Below are 15,627 nucleotides of genomic sequence, written 5' to 3' on the forward strand. Positions count from 1 at the left end.
CGGCGGCGGGGGGGGCGGGACCTGGGGCGGAGAGCGGTTCGCGCGCTTCGGGCCTAGTCCGGACTCGCCGCTGCCGCCGCCATATTCCCGGTAACGGGGGCGCGCGGCCGGGGGCAGGTTGGGCCGGAAGAGGGGTCCGGGCCGGCGCTGAGGCGGGGAGGGGGTCGGTTGAGATGGGACGGCCGGAGTCTGCGGGCGGAGGGAGGCGCGGGCCTTTGAGGGAGGGGGCAGAGAGAGCGCCGGGCCGGGTGTGTGGGGAGGGAGCGGGGCGGGCCTAGCTGGGGGCGAAGAGTAGGCCTGGGTGGGGAGCAGAGGCGGCTGGAGTAGCTTGACACCCGGGGGCCCTGGCCGGAGCTGCTTTGGGGCCTAGGCAGGTGCGACGGACAGGGGATGCGGGCTTCGCCGCGGTCTTTCTTCGCAACGCGGTCCTAGGGCCCCTAGGAGCCGAAGGTGGGACTTTTCCGTCGCGCCATAGGCAGCTGCGGCGCCGACGCGGCGCTACCCGGGTCGGGCCCGAGGGTGATGGGCAGCGACCCCCGGCGGCCTGGGAGAGCGGGGGGCGGCGCGAGGCCGGGGGCGGGGCGGAGCGGGTGGGGCCGAGCTCGGGCCGCTAGGATGCTGCGTCTCTGGAGATGGGAGGTTAGCAACCATTGCCCTCCTCCCAGGCCAGGACCCTCATGCCTTCTAATTCTTGCATTTTTCCGAATCCCGCAGTGGCATCTTCCTTACTTTGTCCATCCTCCGGGCTCGCGATCTTCCTTCCGGAGCCATGTCAGAAGGAGTGGACTTGATTGATATATATGCTGATGAGGAGTTCAACCAGGTGAGGGGTCATCAGGAGCTTTGGGATTTTCCTTGATCATCTGAGGAATCATTTTCAGCAAACTGGCAGTGGTTTCAAGCTGTACCAGTTCTAGGCTTGAACACGCGTCTATCCGGTCTAAAATTTTTCCCCTGCAGAAACTTTAAAGACTACACTCCGTTCCTCTTTGTGTTAATTTGAAGCTCCAGGCTTAATTTTAAAGGCTTTGATTTAAGAGCAAATAAAAAACAAGTGTAATAGAATGGTGAATCAACCTGTAGAATTTACTCCCCAGGAAGCCAAAGTTGGATATCAGACTAACCACACTTAAAAATCAAAAGTACATTTGCTACAGTATTCATGAGGACAGTGTTGATACCTGTTCCTTTACATTCTCAGCCTGCAGCTGGAGAAGTATAGTCCCCTCCACCGAAACAGTGCAAAGACAAAGTAGAAAAGATAACTTTAACATTTAGTTTCAACTCCATTCCAATTAAGTTTTACTTGCTTTTATAAGTAGTTTGGCCCGGGCGCGGTGGCTCAAGCCTGTAATCCCAGCACTTTGGGAGGCCGAGATGGGCGGATCATGAGGTCAGGAGATCGAGACCATCCTGGCTAATACGGTGAAACCCCGTCTCTACTAAAAAATACAAAAAACTAGCCGGGCGAAGTGGCGGGTGCCTGTAGTCCCAGCTACTCGGGAGGCTGAGGCAGGAGAATGGCGTGAACCCGAGAGGAGGAGCTTGCAGTGAGCTGAGATCCGGCCACTGCACTCCAGCCTGGGTGACAGAGCGAGACTCCGTCTCAAAAAAAAAATAAGTAGTTTGACTCCAGTCATGAGAAGTCCACAGGCATTTTGGTATAATAAATTGTATTGATTAACTTTAGTCTTTCTAGAGGGAATAAAAGGGTAAAGACGTTAGACACACCATTTAGATGACAGATATAGACTCATGCACAGACCCTCAGTTGGATTTGTTTTTATTGTACCAGGGAACATTATACAGAAATTTATCTAGAGCTGGGCACGGTGACTCTTGACTGTAATCTCAGCTGCTCCAGAGGTTGAGATGGGAAGATTGCTTAAGGCCAGGAGTTCAATACCAGCCAAGGCAACATAACAAGATGCAGTCTCTACAAAAATGTAAAAAAAAAAAAAAAACACAACCAGATGTGGTGGCTTGTGCCTGTAGTCCCATCTGCTCTGGAGAGTGAGGCAAGAGGTACTCCCTGAGCCCAGGAGTGCAAGGCTGCAGTGAGCCATGATTGGGCTGCTGCACGCTATCCTGGGCAACAGAGCAAGATCCTCCTGACTCTTAAAAACACAAGAAAAATTCTCTCAAAGGAATAATCTTCCATGCAGTTCAGTTTTTCCGTCTTGAGGTCAGTTCTCAAGAATGTTCCAAAGTTTCTACTGAAAACTTACTAATACGTTGCCTGGGTTATTTTCAGCACCATTCTACATAAGTTAAGCTGGCTCTTCCCATTTGCATCTTCCAGTGGGTACACATAAGGACCTGGTAAGAGCGAGTAATGAATGGGCTAGAAAAGGAATGTTCCCTGGTTGGACCCTGACTTTGATAGAAGGCAACAGAAGAGGCGGATACATGCCATTTATTTTTCACTTGGCATAAGTTTACATTAAAGTCTATTTTTTGATGCATTATGGATTTGTAACGTGGAAATTATAAACCATACACAAAAGTAGAATAATATATTGTACCCATTATACAGCTTCACCAATTATACATTTTAATGACAGGTTTCTTGTCTCTGCTCTGGCTAACTATGGTCCTTTAAATATAGCTGCTGGTTGTCTTAAATACATGAATTTTCCTCTTTTTTTTTTTTCTTTTTTCTTGAGACGGAGTCTTTCTGTCACCCAGGCTGGAGTGCAATGGCGCGATCTCGGCTTACTGCAACCTCTGCCTCCCAGGTTCAAGCGATTCTCCTGCCTCAGCCTCCTGAGTAGCTGGGACTACAGGCGTGGGCCACCACGCCTGGCTAATTTTTGTATTTTTGATCGAGATGGGGTTTCACCATGTTGGCCAGGTTGGTCTTGAATGCCTGACCTGGTGATCTGCCCGCCTTGGCCTCCCAAAGTGCTGGGATTACAGGCGTGAGCCACTGTGCACAGCAAAAAAAATTTTAATTTTAAATAAATCGAATAGTTATGGATAAAAAAGTTCCAGATGTTAATTTAGTTACAAAATCATTGTTTTCCATATTCACTTGAATCAGACTTTTACTACCTTAAAAAAAAAAGAAACAGTCTTGCTGTGTTGCCTAGGCTCGTCTCTCAACTCCTGAGCTTAAGTGATTCTCCCACTTCAGCCTCCCAAACTGTTGGGATTACAGGTGTGAGCCACTCTGCCCAGTTCAGACTTTTTGCAGATTATATTTTTCCCCCACTAAGATAACAAGAGCGCTCCTTAGTTCTTCTCTTTTTTTTTCTTTTTGAGACAGAATCTTTCTTTGTCGCCAGGCTGGAGTGCAGTGGCACCATCTTGGCTCACTGCAACCTCCGTTTCCCGGGTTCAAGTGATTCTCCTGTCTCAGCCTCCTGAGTAGCTGGAACTACAGGTGCACGCTGCCTCGCCCAGCTAATTTTTGTATTTTTAGTAGAGAGCTTCACCATGTTGGCCAGGATGGTCTCAATCTCTTGACCTTACGATCCGCCCACCTCGGCCTCCCAAAGTGCTGGGATTACAGGTGTGAGCCATCACACCCAGCCGCCTTCTCTGTTATTAATGAAAAGTTTTTCCCCTTCTAATTTCTTATCTGTGGATTGATAATGGTGCCATTCATTTCATTTTGAGAAATAGGCAGAATCCATTGTCCAGTGGAACTGCTTTGTTAGAGTAGAAGTTATTGACCTCGACAGTTTGTTCTCTGGTCTCCTCTGTTAAAAAGGACTTTTTTACAGGTCTAAGACAGGCTAAAGATAGTATGTGGACTTTAATAGATGTATATATCCAACAGGCAATATTTGACACGGGGCAAGCTGAAGAAAGTGTGAATTTTGAATATCTTATGTTTTGTGGAAGGTGATGGGATGAGTGTTTCCCCCCCACACACATGCAAATTAGTTATTTTTGACAAAGTTAGCGTTAGTGTCATCTGGAACCTACAGAAATTATTTAAAAAAAAAAAAAAAAACTTTGGCTACAATTGTTAGAAGCTGGCTTAGTCTGAAGGCACCCAGTACAAATTGTGTTTTAGAATGTTTTAAGAATGTTACCGATTTCGCCCCAGGCTGGCCTATGCACAGGAAGCCTTTCATGTGCACTTTGCTCCCCAAGGAAAATTAATATTTTTCCTAGATGGAACCCTATGGTGCTTATTCCCAGATTTCTCAGAGCATTTGCTGCAAAAGCCTTTTTTGCCAGAGCTACTTTATTCCTGTAACATAGGGAGTCCTGGGATTCACACTGGCTCTCTTGGACCAGGGAGAACTCTGGAAAGGTGACTGAGATCAGTTGCTCTGCTGGGAGTTTTGGCTTCTCATACTGAGACAGGCTTTGCACAGTGTGCCCAGTTCTCTTCCTTACGTCCATCAATAAGTATTTATTTATTGAGCTACTTGTGTTTGCTAAGCGCTGTGCCAGGACTAGTGAAGTGAAAGGAAAAAAAAGGGTCCCTGTACTCAAAACAGATTCCACTCCTGGTGGGTAGGGGTGGTGGACAATGGCAATGTACAATGAAGGAAAAGGAGGGTGTAAAGTGAGAACTGTGGAAATGGTCATTATAAAGCCAAAATTTTTGATTAAGCCTTGGTTACAATTAAAAGAAACAATGGTATCAAGTTGGTTGCTCTGAGAAAAATAAATCCTAGGCTAGTTACTTCCCTCAGTGGGATATCAGGAAGAAGAGGATGGAGGGTAGGAACGTTGAGCAGACAAGTGGAGAAGATCTTACTTAAATTGAAAATCACACACCTCTTTTGTTTATAGAGAAGCAGGAAGTTTCATGAGACAGTCACAGTTCTTTCTGTGCTGTTGAACACAAAATTATTTGAGATAGTCGTTCAATATTAAATATATGTTTCATGTTTAATCTCCCTGGAATGAAACTTTGAACATCATCAGTGCATGTAAAATGTACTTTTCACTTAATTTATAGAATTTGATTTTAGTTTAATCTATCACTGCATAAATCGCCTGAGAAAAATCTCTGGCCCTTAACTGTGTTTCTGTTTTACTAGCTGAACAAGTAAAATGAATTATGATGCTGGGGGATTAAAATCCAAACAATTTGATACCTTGTTTCTTCAGTAGAACCCTCAACAGTCTTGCCCTGTGCAGTTCCCACCAACTTCTTTGAACTGAGACTCTATGGCCCACAGAGACCATTTAAATCTTGTGATAATTTTGTATTCATTCAATCCTTTTGTTTCTAAAAGTGGTAGCCATACCAAGATCCTCCAGGATCTAGTCTATCCTATTTTTTAAGGGATCTTAAAACAGTATATTGGTTGCCTAAGCTTACAGTATGAAGGGTTTCCTGGTGATGCATTTGGTCTCTGAGCTGTCCAAATCTGCATGTTAGTCCACTACTCAATTTTCAGTGATGATTTTTACATTAGAAATTTTAGACACATATATCTGAATTACAGATACTGCATGGAAGGGAATCTCAATTTGGTTCCATTTGATTATCTGAGATAATGTGTCTCCTTATTCCCTTTAAGTTTCATTTGAAAATCCTTGATTTAAAAAAAAGAAGGCTGGGTGCGGTGGCTTACTCCTGTAATCCCAGCACTTTGAGAGACTGAGGTGGGAGGATCACCTGAGGCCTGGTGTTTGAGACCAGCCTGAAAGAAACCCCGTCTCTACTAAAAATACAAAAATTAGCTGGATGTGGTGGTGCACACCTGTAATTCCAGCTGCTCAGGAGGCTGAGGCAGGAGAATTGCTTGAAGCCAGGAGGCGGAGGTTGCAGTGAGCTGAGATCTCGCCACTGCACTTCAACCTGGGTGACAAACTGACACTCTATCTCAGAAAAAAAGAAGAATCTTGGTGTGAAGTAGTGCTTTCTAAGGATTTGAGCGTTGGATAGGATCAAATGATGTGTATAAATCCTTTCTCTACCTTGAACCACAGAAGCAACTCACCATACCTGGTACATGAAGAGTGATTTCGTCTAGAGTTAGGATGGTTTGAGACATAAGAGCTATGAAATATTTTATGGTGATTACTTACACACAAAATGTTTTCCCACTTATTAGCCCTAGCTGACCTCATCTTCTTACTTTATTATCCACCCTGTCCTCTGCAGTGTTAGCTTCTCTCCTCATTCTTTATATGCTGATCCTTTTTGTGTACAATCCTTTCTTATGGGTTTGACTACATGGAACAAGCTTCCTGTGCTTATTTGCCTCGCTGATTCCTTTTCTTGTTAAGTTGCCCCCTAAAAGTTTACTCTCTCTTTGCTATTCTTTTTCTAACGTTTTTAGAAGGGTTAAGCTCTCCTGGTGGGTTTCCTTTTTTTTTTTTTTTGAGACAGAGTCTTGCTCTGTCGCCCAGGCTGGAGTGCAGTGGCCGGATCTCAGCTCACTGCAACCTCCGCCTCCCGGGTTTATGCCATTCTCCTGCCTCAGCCTCCCGAGTAGCTGCTCCTGGTGGGTTTCTTAGAGTGTTTATAATATTTGAAATTATGTATATGCTTCAGGAAGTAGAATCCTTCCCCCTTCTCTATCAGAACAACCCAAGATTATTCTCTTAGTGTGCGTTTTCTTCCACTGTACTTCACATAAACTAAAAAACTAAAAGATTGTTTCCAGAGGTTCTTATAATACAAGGATTGGTCTAAGAGTAAATTTTTTAGTGAGTCTTCTTCAGATCACTTCAGAATTAGCAGTTCTTGCCGTGATATTGGAGGGAGAAATTTATGGGAGTTACCTGTCTTTAGTTGCCTTGAAGAAAGTATTTCTTCAGGGTACTGGACAAGTGGCCCAACTTAGGTGCCTCCTTTATTCCCTCTTTAAAAGAATAGCAATGTGAAACTGCTGTAGCACCCTTAAAACACTGAACTACTTGCTGTCTCTGTCATTTTGGCAGCATTGTCTTTAGCATTGTTTGAATGTTTTGTCTAATTCTTGCAATAAAAATAAAATATTTGTCTAATCCTTAAAAAGATTTCTCTGAGGCTAGGCACGGTGGCTCACGCCTGTAATCCTAGCACTTTGGGAGGCCAAGGTGGGCAGATCACGAGGTCAGGAGTTCGAGACCAGCCTGACCAACGTGGTGAAACCCCATCTCTACTAAAAATACAAAAATTAGCTAGGCATGGTGGCACGCACCTCTAATCCCAGCTACTCAGGAGGCTTAGGCAGGAGAATCGCTTGAACCCAAGAGTTGGAGGTTGCAGCAAGACTCTGTCTCCAAAAAAAAAAAAAAGAAAGAAAGATACAATTTCTCTGAGATAATTACGTTGTAAAATCCTGAACACTTTTTTTTTTTTTTTTTTTTTTTAAAATAACAGGGTCTAACTCTGTTGCCCAGGCTGGACTGCAGTGGTCCACTCATGGCTCACTTCAACGTCAACCTCCCAGGCTCAAGTGATCCTCCTGCCTCTCAAGTAGCTAGGATTATAGGTTTGTGCCACCATGCCCAGCTAATTTTTGTATTTATTGTAGAGATAAGGTTTCACCACGTTGCCCAGGCTGGTCTGAAACTTTTGGGCTCGAGCAGTTTGCCTGTCTGTGTGTCCTAAAGTGCTGGGATACAGGCGTCAGCCACTGCACCCGGCCTGTAAAATCCTAAACATTAAGGTCCCATATTGTAGTAGTAGTAGTAGTAGTTGTAGTTTAGGGGTTTTGGTATATAGTAATATATCACATAGGCAGAATGTATAATTTGCACATCTTCTGTAATACATATTCATATTATAAATGCTCACTGTGATACAGTTTATGGTATAGGTTCTTGTCGTATTTTCTGGCCCTTATATTTTAGAGAACTTTAACTGTTTTTTGTATATCATTGAATATCGGCTGGGCATGGTAGTCACCCCTGTAATCCCAGCACTTTGGGAGGCCGAGGCCAGTGGACACTTGAGTCCAGCAGTTCCAGACTAGCCTGGGCAACATGGTGAAACCCTGTCTCTACAAAAAATTTGAAAATTAGCTGGGCATGGTTGTGCATGTCTGTAGTCCCCAGTTACTTGGAGGCTGAGGTGGGAGGATCACTTGAGCCCAGGAGGTTGAAGTTGCAGTGAGTTTTAATTGCACCACTGCCCTCCAGCCTGGGTGACAAAGTGAGACCCTGTCTCAGAAAAAAAAAGTACATCTCCTAGATACATGTCATGGTAATGCATTGGGTCTGTATGTCATTTAAGAAATAGAACTTAGTAGGGGAAAACCACTGTTGTTATTCCCTTCCCTTTTATTTATTTTTTATTTTCTCTAATGGAAAGATGGGATTGTATACAATGAGTTTAGAGCTTTCCTAAATCATTTGTACCAATCAAGGGATTTAAATCAGTAACTCCCAATCTTTTTTGCATTTTTGTACCCACTTTCATGCTTTTCCTCTGCATTCAGTTTCTAAATAAATTTATTATTAAATAGACAAGTGAATTTTATATAACATTTGATTTTGGAAATAGCATAAGATGTTGAAAATAAGTTTTCATTAGCTTATCTTAGATGTGGTCTTTAGAAGTTGACCTTATTGATCATAGCAGCCCATGCATCTCATTATGCATTCTTTCTTTGCTTGCTTAATCACCCAGTGCCTTTTGATTCTTGCCAGTGGCTAAAGCCATAAACTTTACAGACTGTTACCAGAATCTTGAGAGAAAAAAAAATGTACATAATCTGAATTAAGTGATACAGTTTCAACAGGAAGTTTTTCTTACCTTGTTTCCTAGGGTAGGACAAGGAAGTTTTGTACATGTTTTATCAAGTATTTAACTGGATTGTAATAAACTAGAGTGAAACAGAATGAACAAAATGAAGTTTGCAAACCTACCTTTGCCAACCCCTCATCTCTTAGGACCCAGAGTTCAACAATACAGATCAGATTGACCTGTATGATGATGTGCTGACAGCCACCTCACAGCCCTCAGATGACAGAAGCAGCAGCACTGAGCCACCTCCTCCTGTTCGCCAGGAGCCATCTCCCAAGCCCAACAACAAGACCCCTGCAATTCTGTATACCTACAGTGGCCTGCGTAATAGACGAGCTGCCGTCTATGTGGGCAGCTTCTCCTGGGTGAGTGTGGGTAACCAAAAATGCTTATGGGTGGGCTGGAGGGAGAGCACTGGGAGGTGATGGCATTTTCAGAAACCACTGTTGCACTGTTTTGTGCTCTGATGGGGTTGGATTTCTTTTTCCTGGGATCAGGTTGGATTGATCTCTGAAAGAGAACTATCCTGAGGACGTACTGGTGCCGAAGAAAGCAATGATTAAGTGGGTAGTTGCTTTTTCTGCCATCTTGTTACTGCCCCTGACCCTGGGGCTTTATGTCTAGCAGGGTCATCTGTGGGACGAGATTTCAGAGTGAACACCTTGAACTCTTGGTGGTCATTAGATGGTCCTGTGATAATGGTGGGTGATGGGGATTAAAGACCTTGATAACTCTAGTATACTTGGGGTAGGTGGTGACTGTTGTTCTGCAAGTTATTTTGTCATGTTTTGGGGCTGGTGGTGGGGGTGGTTTTTCCAAGTTAGAAAATATATTTACTGTGGGGAAGTTCTGGCAATGGTCAACTCTAGCCTGTCAGATCTATAATTTAAAAATTGCTAGCTGTCAGTGTTTGAACTGATGACCAGCCAGTCCAAATGGCAGTCAAAGTTACAATAAGTTTTAATCTTCTCAGTCTCTAAAGATGGGGAATGGGGGTGAGTGGGTTTGGAATTCTGTATGGGTGAGGACAGTAAGAAAAGTCTGCACTAACTGAAATATTGCCAGGCTTTTGAGTTTCCTCTGGGGGGATTTAGTTGTGACTAGAATCCTGGGTTTGGGGGGCAGGGTCTGGGACATTGGCAGGCGGGGGTATAGCTCTTGACATCTCTTCCTTTTCCATCTTGCCGGCCCCAGTGGACCACAGACCAGCAGCTGATCCAGGTTATTCGCTCTATAGGAGTCTATGATGTGGTGGAGTTGAAATTTGCAGAGAATCGAGCAAATGGCCAGTCCAAAGGGTGAGGTCTGGATTTGAGAAGCCCCTTTTAATTTGTAACCATTGGGATAACAGATCAGCACTATATTTTGGCCCTGAATTTTAATCCCTCCCACCCCTGGCCCAGCTTAATGCCTTGGTTTTGGCAAACTGCCTTAGAAAGGGACCTAGCTGCAGTGTGGTAGAACATTTATCTCTTAAGGGGCGAAGAATACTGATTTTTAATTCCAAAAAAACAAAGATTTAGGCTCTTTGTTGTTAGTAGTGCTGTGTGTGTGTTTAGTTTAGCAAGATGTCCTCTGCTTTATCAAGTTTTACTAAAAATAGAAGAGAATTTCTTTTTTCTTCTCTTGGTTGTCTACAGATTTCATTCATTTTTAATTTTTCCTTCCTAAGGTATGCTGAGGTGGTGGTAGCCTCTGAAAACTCTGTCCACAAATTGTTGGAACTCCTACCAGGAAAAGTTCTTAATGGAGAAAAAGTGGACGTGAGGCCGGCCACCCGGCAGAACCTGTCACAGTTTGAGGCACAGGCTCGGAAACGTGAGTGTGTCCGAGTCCCAAGAGGGGGTACGTGGAGACCATCTGTATGAAGGGGGGGATGTTTGTGGGTTTGTTTTCTGTGGTGTAGGCTCAGCCTACAGTGTGGATGAGTTTGGGGGAGGGTGATGGTGGTTGTAAGTGGTGTCATGGTCGACAAGTAGTCCCCAAAATAGGTCTGTATAGAAGAAAGAGCATTGTGCTGGGAGTCAAGCAGGTTCAGGTTGTAGTTTGGTTCTGCCAATAATTCATTGTGTGACCTTGGCCAAGTCACTTTACTGCTTAGGGCCTGTTTCCCCATCTGGACTAGTGACATGATATTTAAAGTTCCATCAGCTCTAAATTCTGTGTTTCTGTCTAAAAATTGGCATATGGTGAATGGGCTTAATTTTTAAGACATGCCTCTCTATAAATTATCAAGAAGCAGCCACCCTAAAATGTAACTAAAAGGTGCCTATAATCTTTTCATAAACGTTAATTGGAAAGATATTGAAAGGAATCAACCAAGAGGAGTGGTGGAGAATAAGAATTGAACAATATTTCTCCAGCATTGTCCAGGGGAGAGGGTGCTCTTTTGATTACCAAATGTTTTAGTCTGTTTGGCAGGTATATCCCATTAGTAAAGTTAGAGGCCGGACGCAGTGGCTCACGCCTATAATCCCAGCACTTTGAGAGGCCAAGGTGGGTGGATCATGAGGTCAAGAATTTGAGACCAGCCTCACCAACATGGTGAAACCCCCATCTCTACTAGGAATACAAAAATTAGCTGGGTGTGGTGACACATGCCTGTAATCCCAGCTACACGGGAGACTGAGGCAAGAGAATTGCTGAAACACGGGAGACGGAGGTTGCAGTGAGCTGAAATCAGGCCACTGCACTCCAGCCTGGGCGACAGAGCAAGACTCCGTCTCGGGGGTGGGTGGGAGAGTTAGGGGCTGGGCGTGGTGGCTCACACTGTAATCCCAGCACTTCAGAAGGCCAAGGCGGGCAGATCACCTGAGGTCAGGAGTTGGAGACCAGCCTTGGCAACATGGCAAAACCCTGTCTCTACTAAAAATACAAAACTTAGCCGGTTATGGTGGCACATGCCTGTAATCTCAGCTACTTGAGAGGCTGAGGCAGGTGAATCTCTTGAACCCCAGAGGTGGAGGTTGCAATGACCTGAGATTGCACCATCACCCTCCAGCCTGGGTGACAGAGTGAGTCTCAAAAAAAAAAAAAGCAAGCTACACCAGACTACCCTAGTTTGAGGACAGTTTCCCTTACATTCATCTTACTCTCTTTATTCTGACTGTACTCACTAAGCCACTTTCTTATGCTAATTTGGTTTCCCAATTAGGGTCTCCTACTGGGAAGAGTACTAAGTACTCCGGTTTGCTTGGCAGTTACATTTTTCATTGTAAATTAATAAATTGGTGTTCTGGTTTATGAGTCAGTCTCTTGTGAGTTTGGTTAGCATGAATCAGTCTCCTATGGCCTAGTCACCCCGGTTGAAGCAAGTTTCTGAATCTGAGAAACCTGAGGACTAGACCTTGGATTTTCCTGACCTGATAAAGTGCAGCCACCCTGCAAGGCCCTCCCTGAGACAGTCAGCCACCTTATTTTCTTTTGCTACAGTGGGAGGAACAGCAGAGTTTCATCACCAATGTTCTGTCACTGCTTAGGTCCAGCTCTCAAAATAGTGCCTTGTATTGATTGGGTTTATCCTCCAAGTAGAAATAGGACCACTTTGTTCTTGCATAGGAACAGCTGTTCTTTTAACTAGATTGACAGCCTAGATAGATTTGGTGTGAACTCTTACTGCTCCATGTTAGAAAGGACACACTTTTCTTCCTTGACAAGTATTTTCAAGTTCCCTCTGTTTTGGAGTCTTTCTGTAATTCGCCGCTGACCTTCCTTAGGTATGTAATTTTACAGTTGTATTGGGAATAACATTCCTACTTCTACTCAGCTGCTTTTCATGTTACCTTTCTTTGCTGAAAAGATTGTAGTAACTGAGTGCAGTTTTTCTCTGTCGTGCTGATAAACCTGGGCTCTGTTAATCACTAAGTAAAGCTGGTGGACTTCCTCTGCATAAAAATGGTTGCCTCTTTTGGGACTTGTAGCCATAGATAAAAAACAGAATCCTTGCAGATGTGACAACAGTAGTAGCTGGGGAAGTGGTTAGCTGTCAGATGACACTTGCCTAATACCTTTTTGTTCTTCAGTTTGAGAGAACTCTAGGAAAGAGCCAGTTGCCATGTGTTTGAGACATGAAGAACAAGACAGCACTGACACTGTTTCTGCAGTAGAGAAGTCTAGGTGGTTGTCAGCATAATTGATTCCAGCTTAGGCTTTACTCAGGAGCTGGGATTAACTATCGTGTTCTAGTTTAAGGAGCACTCTTTCCCTCCACACTTGCTGCCAATGGCATCTTTCTATTTCTAAGACTTCCCTGGTGTAATGTGATCTTGTTCTATTGGATTCCACATTAAACAGGCTTAAACTGTTAAACTGGAGAGAAGGAACAAGTTTAATCAAGTGACTTGACAGTGTCAGAATCCATGCTTCCAGCTGTTTAAAACATGTTCTGAGCTCCTGTTGTGCACAGCGCCATACTGGCATGTGGTGATGGTGTTCCTGTTAGGCTGCCCTGAGGAGTAGAGGATTTTGGCCATTGAAATGTAGCAGGAGTTCCCCAGATTTGAGACATGGTTTGTAGCAAGCTTTTGCTAAGCATCCTTACTGTCAGCTGTGTGTCATGTGCTCGTGCTGTGGGCAGATCTTTTATTGGCCTATCTCCCAATTTTTCTTTCACTTAACCTCTAATTGTCTAGTCTTTATGCGTGTCTCTTTCTCACCCTGATTACTGGTTTTAGTATGTAAATAGAAGTGTCATCCAGTTCCTGCCACTCCCTCTCTTCCCATAAATTCCCTAGCCAACACCCTGTGGCAAAGAGAACATTTTAAATGTGCAACAGGAAGAGGTTAACTAGTATTAGTTTAAGGAGAGAGATCCTGAACTCTTCAGGAGATGTGGGGTTTCAAGTCAACTGCAATTCACCTGAACATCAGTGAATACTGTCATTTTCTCGTGGGCTATCAGGATCCTTCTACATTTAAAAATAGAACATATATGTAAGGATAAATTAAATCTGTTCTGAAGCACTTCTGGAGTTCTGGATGAAAAACATTCTTTGACAGGATTTAGGACGATACTGTTTTTTGGATTTAATGTCTTTGTCTTTACTGAGTTGCTTCTGACCTTCTCTGAAGCCAAAGAAAAGGCAGATGATTTTACCTTCTTAGCCACTTTAGTCACCTTCCTCTGTGGGGTGTCTGGTAACTCCTGAAGGATGAACTGGTCCTGTGGGTTTGTGTAAAGCCTGGGCAGTAACGTTAGTTCTGTTTTGCTTCATAGGAATACCTCCACGGGCCCATTCCCGAGATTCTAGTGACTCTGCTGATGGACGGGCCACACCCTCTGAGAACCTTGTACCCTCATCTGCTCGTGTGGATAAGCCCCCCAGTGTGCTGCCCTACTTCAATCGTCCTCCTTCGGCCCTTCCCCTGATGGGTCTGCCCCCACCACCAATTCCACCCCCACCACCTCTCTCCTCAAGCTTTGGGGTCCCTCCTCCTCCTCCTGGTATCCACTACCAGCATCTCATGCCCCCACCTCCTCGATTACCTCCTCATCTTGCTGTACCTCCCCCTGGGGCCATCCCACCTGCCCTTCACCTCAATCCAGCCTTCTTCCCCCCACCAAACGCTACAGTGGGGCCTCCACCAGATACTTACATGAAGGCCTCTGCCCCCTATAACCACCATGGCAGGTAAGGACTATCTTGTTCCTTTCAGATTTGAGCCAGGGTTAACAAGTGTGTTAAGCATTGTATTCTCCCTGAGAAAGTGAGCACTGAATCCTTGTTCTTTCCCTTATGGATATTCTGTTGTCACAGCATTGACTCCTGGGAAGTAGTTTACAATTTGTTAGTGTTTTCATTTGATGTTTTGATTGCATCTTAACCACTTGACCCAAACCATGTCCTTTATACCCCTTTTAAAGGTACTTAAATTAAATGCTGGAGCAGGTGTTGTGAATACTACAGATGTCTAGCATTGTTGTGTGTTATGCCAAAATTACAAAAGTATTGTAGAGTACAGTAAAAATAATAAGGGATGTGAGCAATCAAGGATGGTATTTTCTTTGTACAGCCGAGATTCGGGCCCTCCACCCTCTACAGTAAGTGAAGCCGAATTTGAAGATATCATGAAGCGAAACAGAGCAATTTCCAGCAGTGCCATTTCCAAAGCGGTATCTGGAGCCAGTGCAGGTAACTCATGCCTACCTTCACTGCCTTCTCCTTAACCTTTACTTTTTTTCCTGATTTTGTCATTTCTTGGCTCACTACAACCTCCTGGGTTCAAGCGATTCTCCTGCCTCAGCCTCCTGAGTAGCTGGGCAAAAGTTCAACAAGATAAAGTTGGAGTACTGTAGGTATCAAGAGCGGCACACTTTGAAGAGCAATACGTAACCTGATTTCTTGGCCTTGGGGAAGTCCGACTGTATTACTTAGCCTGTATCTAGGCCTGCCCACATGAAAACCAACTTAATGCCTGGAATATAAAGAATTAATACAATCTCAATATGGTATTTGCTGTAGAATGAAATTCCTGCCTCGTGGAAATCTCCATCTCAGTGGTTGATCTTTAGGTTTAGTGTCTACCGAATACCAGATATAGACCCTAGGTTTTTTTTAGGAATGATGTCTTGACTGGATAATGTGTTTTTTTGTTTGTTTGTTTTGAGAGGGAGTCGCCCAGGCTGGAATTCAGTGGCGCAATCTTGGCTCACTACAACCTCCTGGGTTCAAGCGATTCTCCTGCCTCAGCCTCCTGAGTAGCTGGGATTACAGGCACTTACCACCACGCCCAGCTAATTTTTTTTTTTTTTTTTTTTTTGTAGAGACAGGGTTTCACCATATTGGCCAGGATGGTCTTGAACTCCTGACCTCAAGTGATCCGCCTGCCTCAGCCTCCCAAAGTGCTGGGATTACAGGTGTGAGCCACCACATCTAGATAATGGTTTGCTATGAAATCTCATTACATTTGGGAGTCTAAGCAGAGCTGGTAGGTAGCCTGTTCTAAAAAGAGGCAAGTCTATAGATAGTCATCTT

At 44.3% G+C, this 15,627-nt stretch overlaps 1 protein-coding gene and 1 long non-coding RNA gene across 21 annotated transcripts in view; both read left to right on the forward strand.

Annotated features, from left to right (window-relative positions):
• Positions 1-28: 28 nt before the first annotated feature.
• The window catches only part of CPSF7 (cleavage and polyadenylation specific factor 7), a 28,639-nt gene continuing 13,040 nt past the window's right edge, over positions 29-15,627 (forward strand). For 3 of the 20 annotated variants that reach the window (XR_013403737.1, XR_013403736.1, XM_015114036.3), the window contains exons 1-7: positions 29-90; positions 715-823; positions 8,800-9,018; positions 9,848-9,951; positions 10,326-10,471; positions 13,869-14,283; positions 14,666-14,784. Coding sequence is in view for 17 of the 20 variants with exons in the window: in XM_015114036.3 (XP_014969522.1) it covers positions 770-823; positions 8,800-9,018; positions 9,848-9,951; positions 10,326-10,471; positions 13,869-14,283; positions 14,666-14,784 (1,057 nt within the window). In the remaining 3 variants the exon portion in view is untranslated. Of the gene's footprint in view, positions 451-714; positions 824-8,799; positions 9,019-9,277; positions 9,355-9,847; positions 9,952-10,325; positions 10,499-13,868; positions 14,284-14,665; positions 14,785-15,627 lie in introns of those variants that run through there. The other 17 variants (XR_013403735.1, XM_015114033.3, XM_077962675.1 and 14 more) reach the window with 16 other exon arrangements.
• Positions 2,899-7,208, forward strand: LOC144334193 (uncharacterized). Its single transcript, XR_013403749.1, has 2 exons — positions 2,899-3,298; positions 5,744-7,208. It is a non-coding gene; the product is annotated as an uncharacterized LOC144334193 (long non-coding RNA).

Source organism: Macaca mulatta, chromosome 14 (assembly GCF_049350105.2).
Source record: "Macaca mulatta isolate MMU2019108-1 chromosome 14, T2T-MMU8v2.0, whole genome shotgun sequence".
Classification (NCBI taxonomy): Eukaryota; Metazoa; Chordata; class Mammalia; order Primates; family Cercopithecidae; genus Macaca; species Macaca mulatta.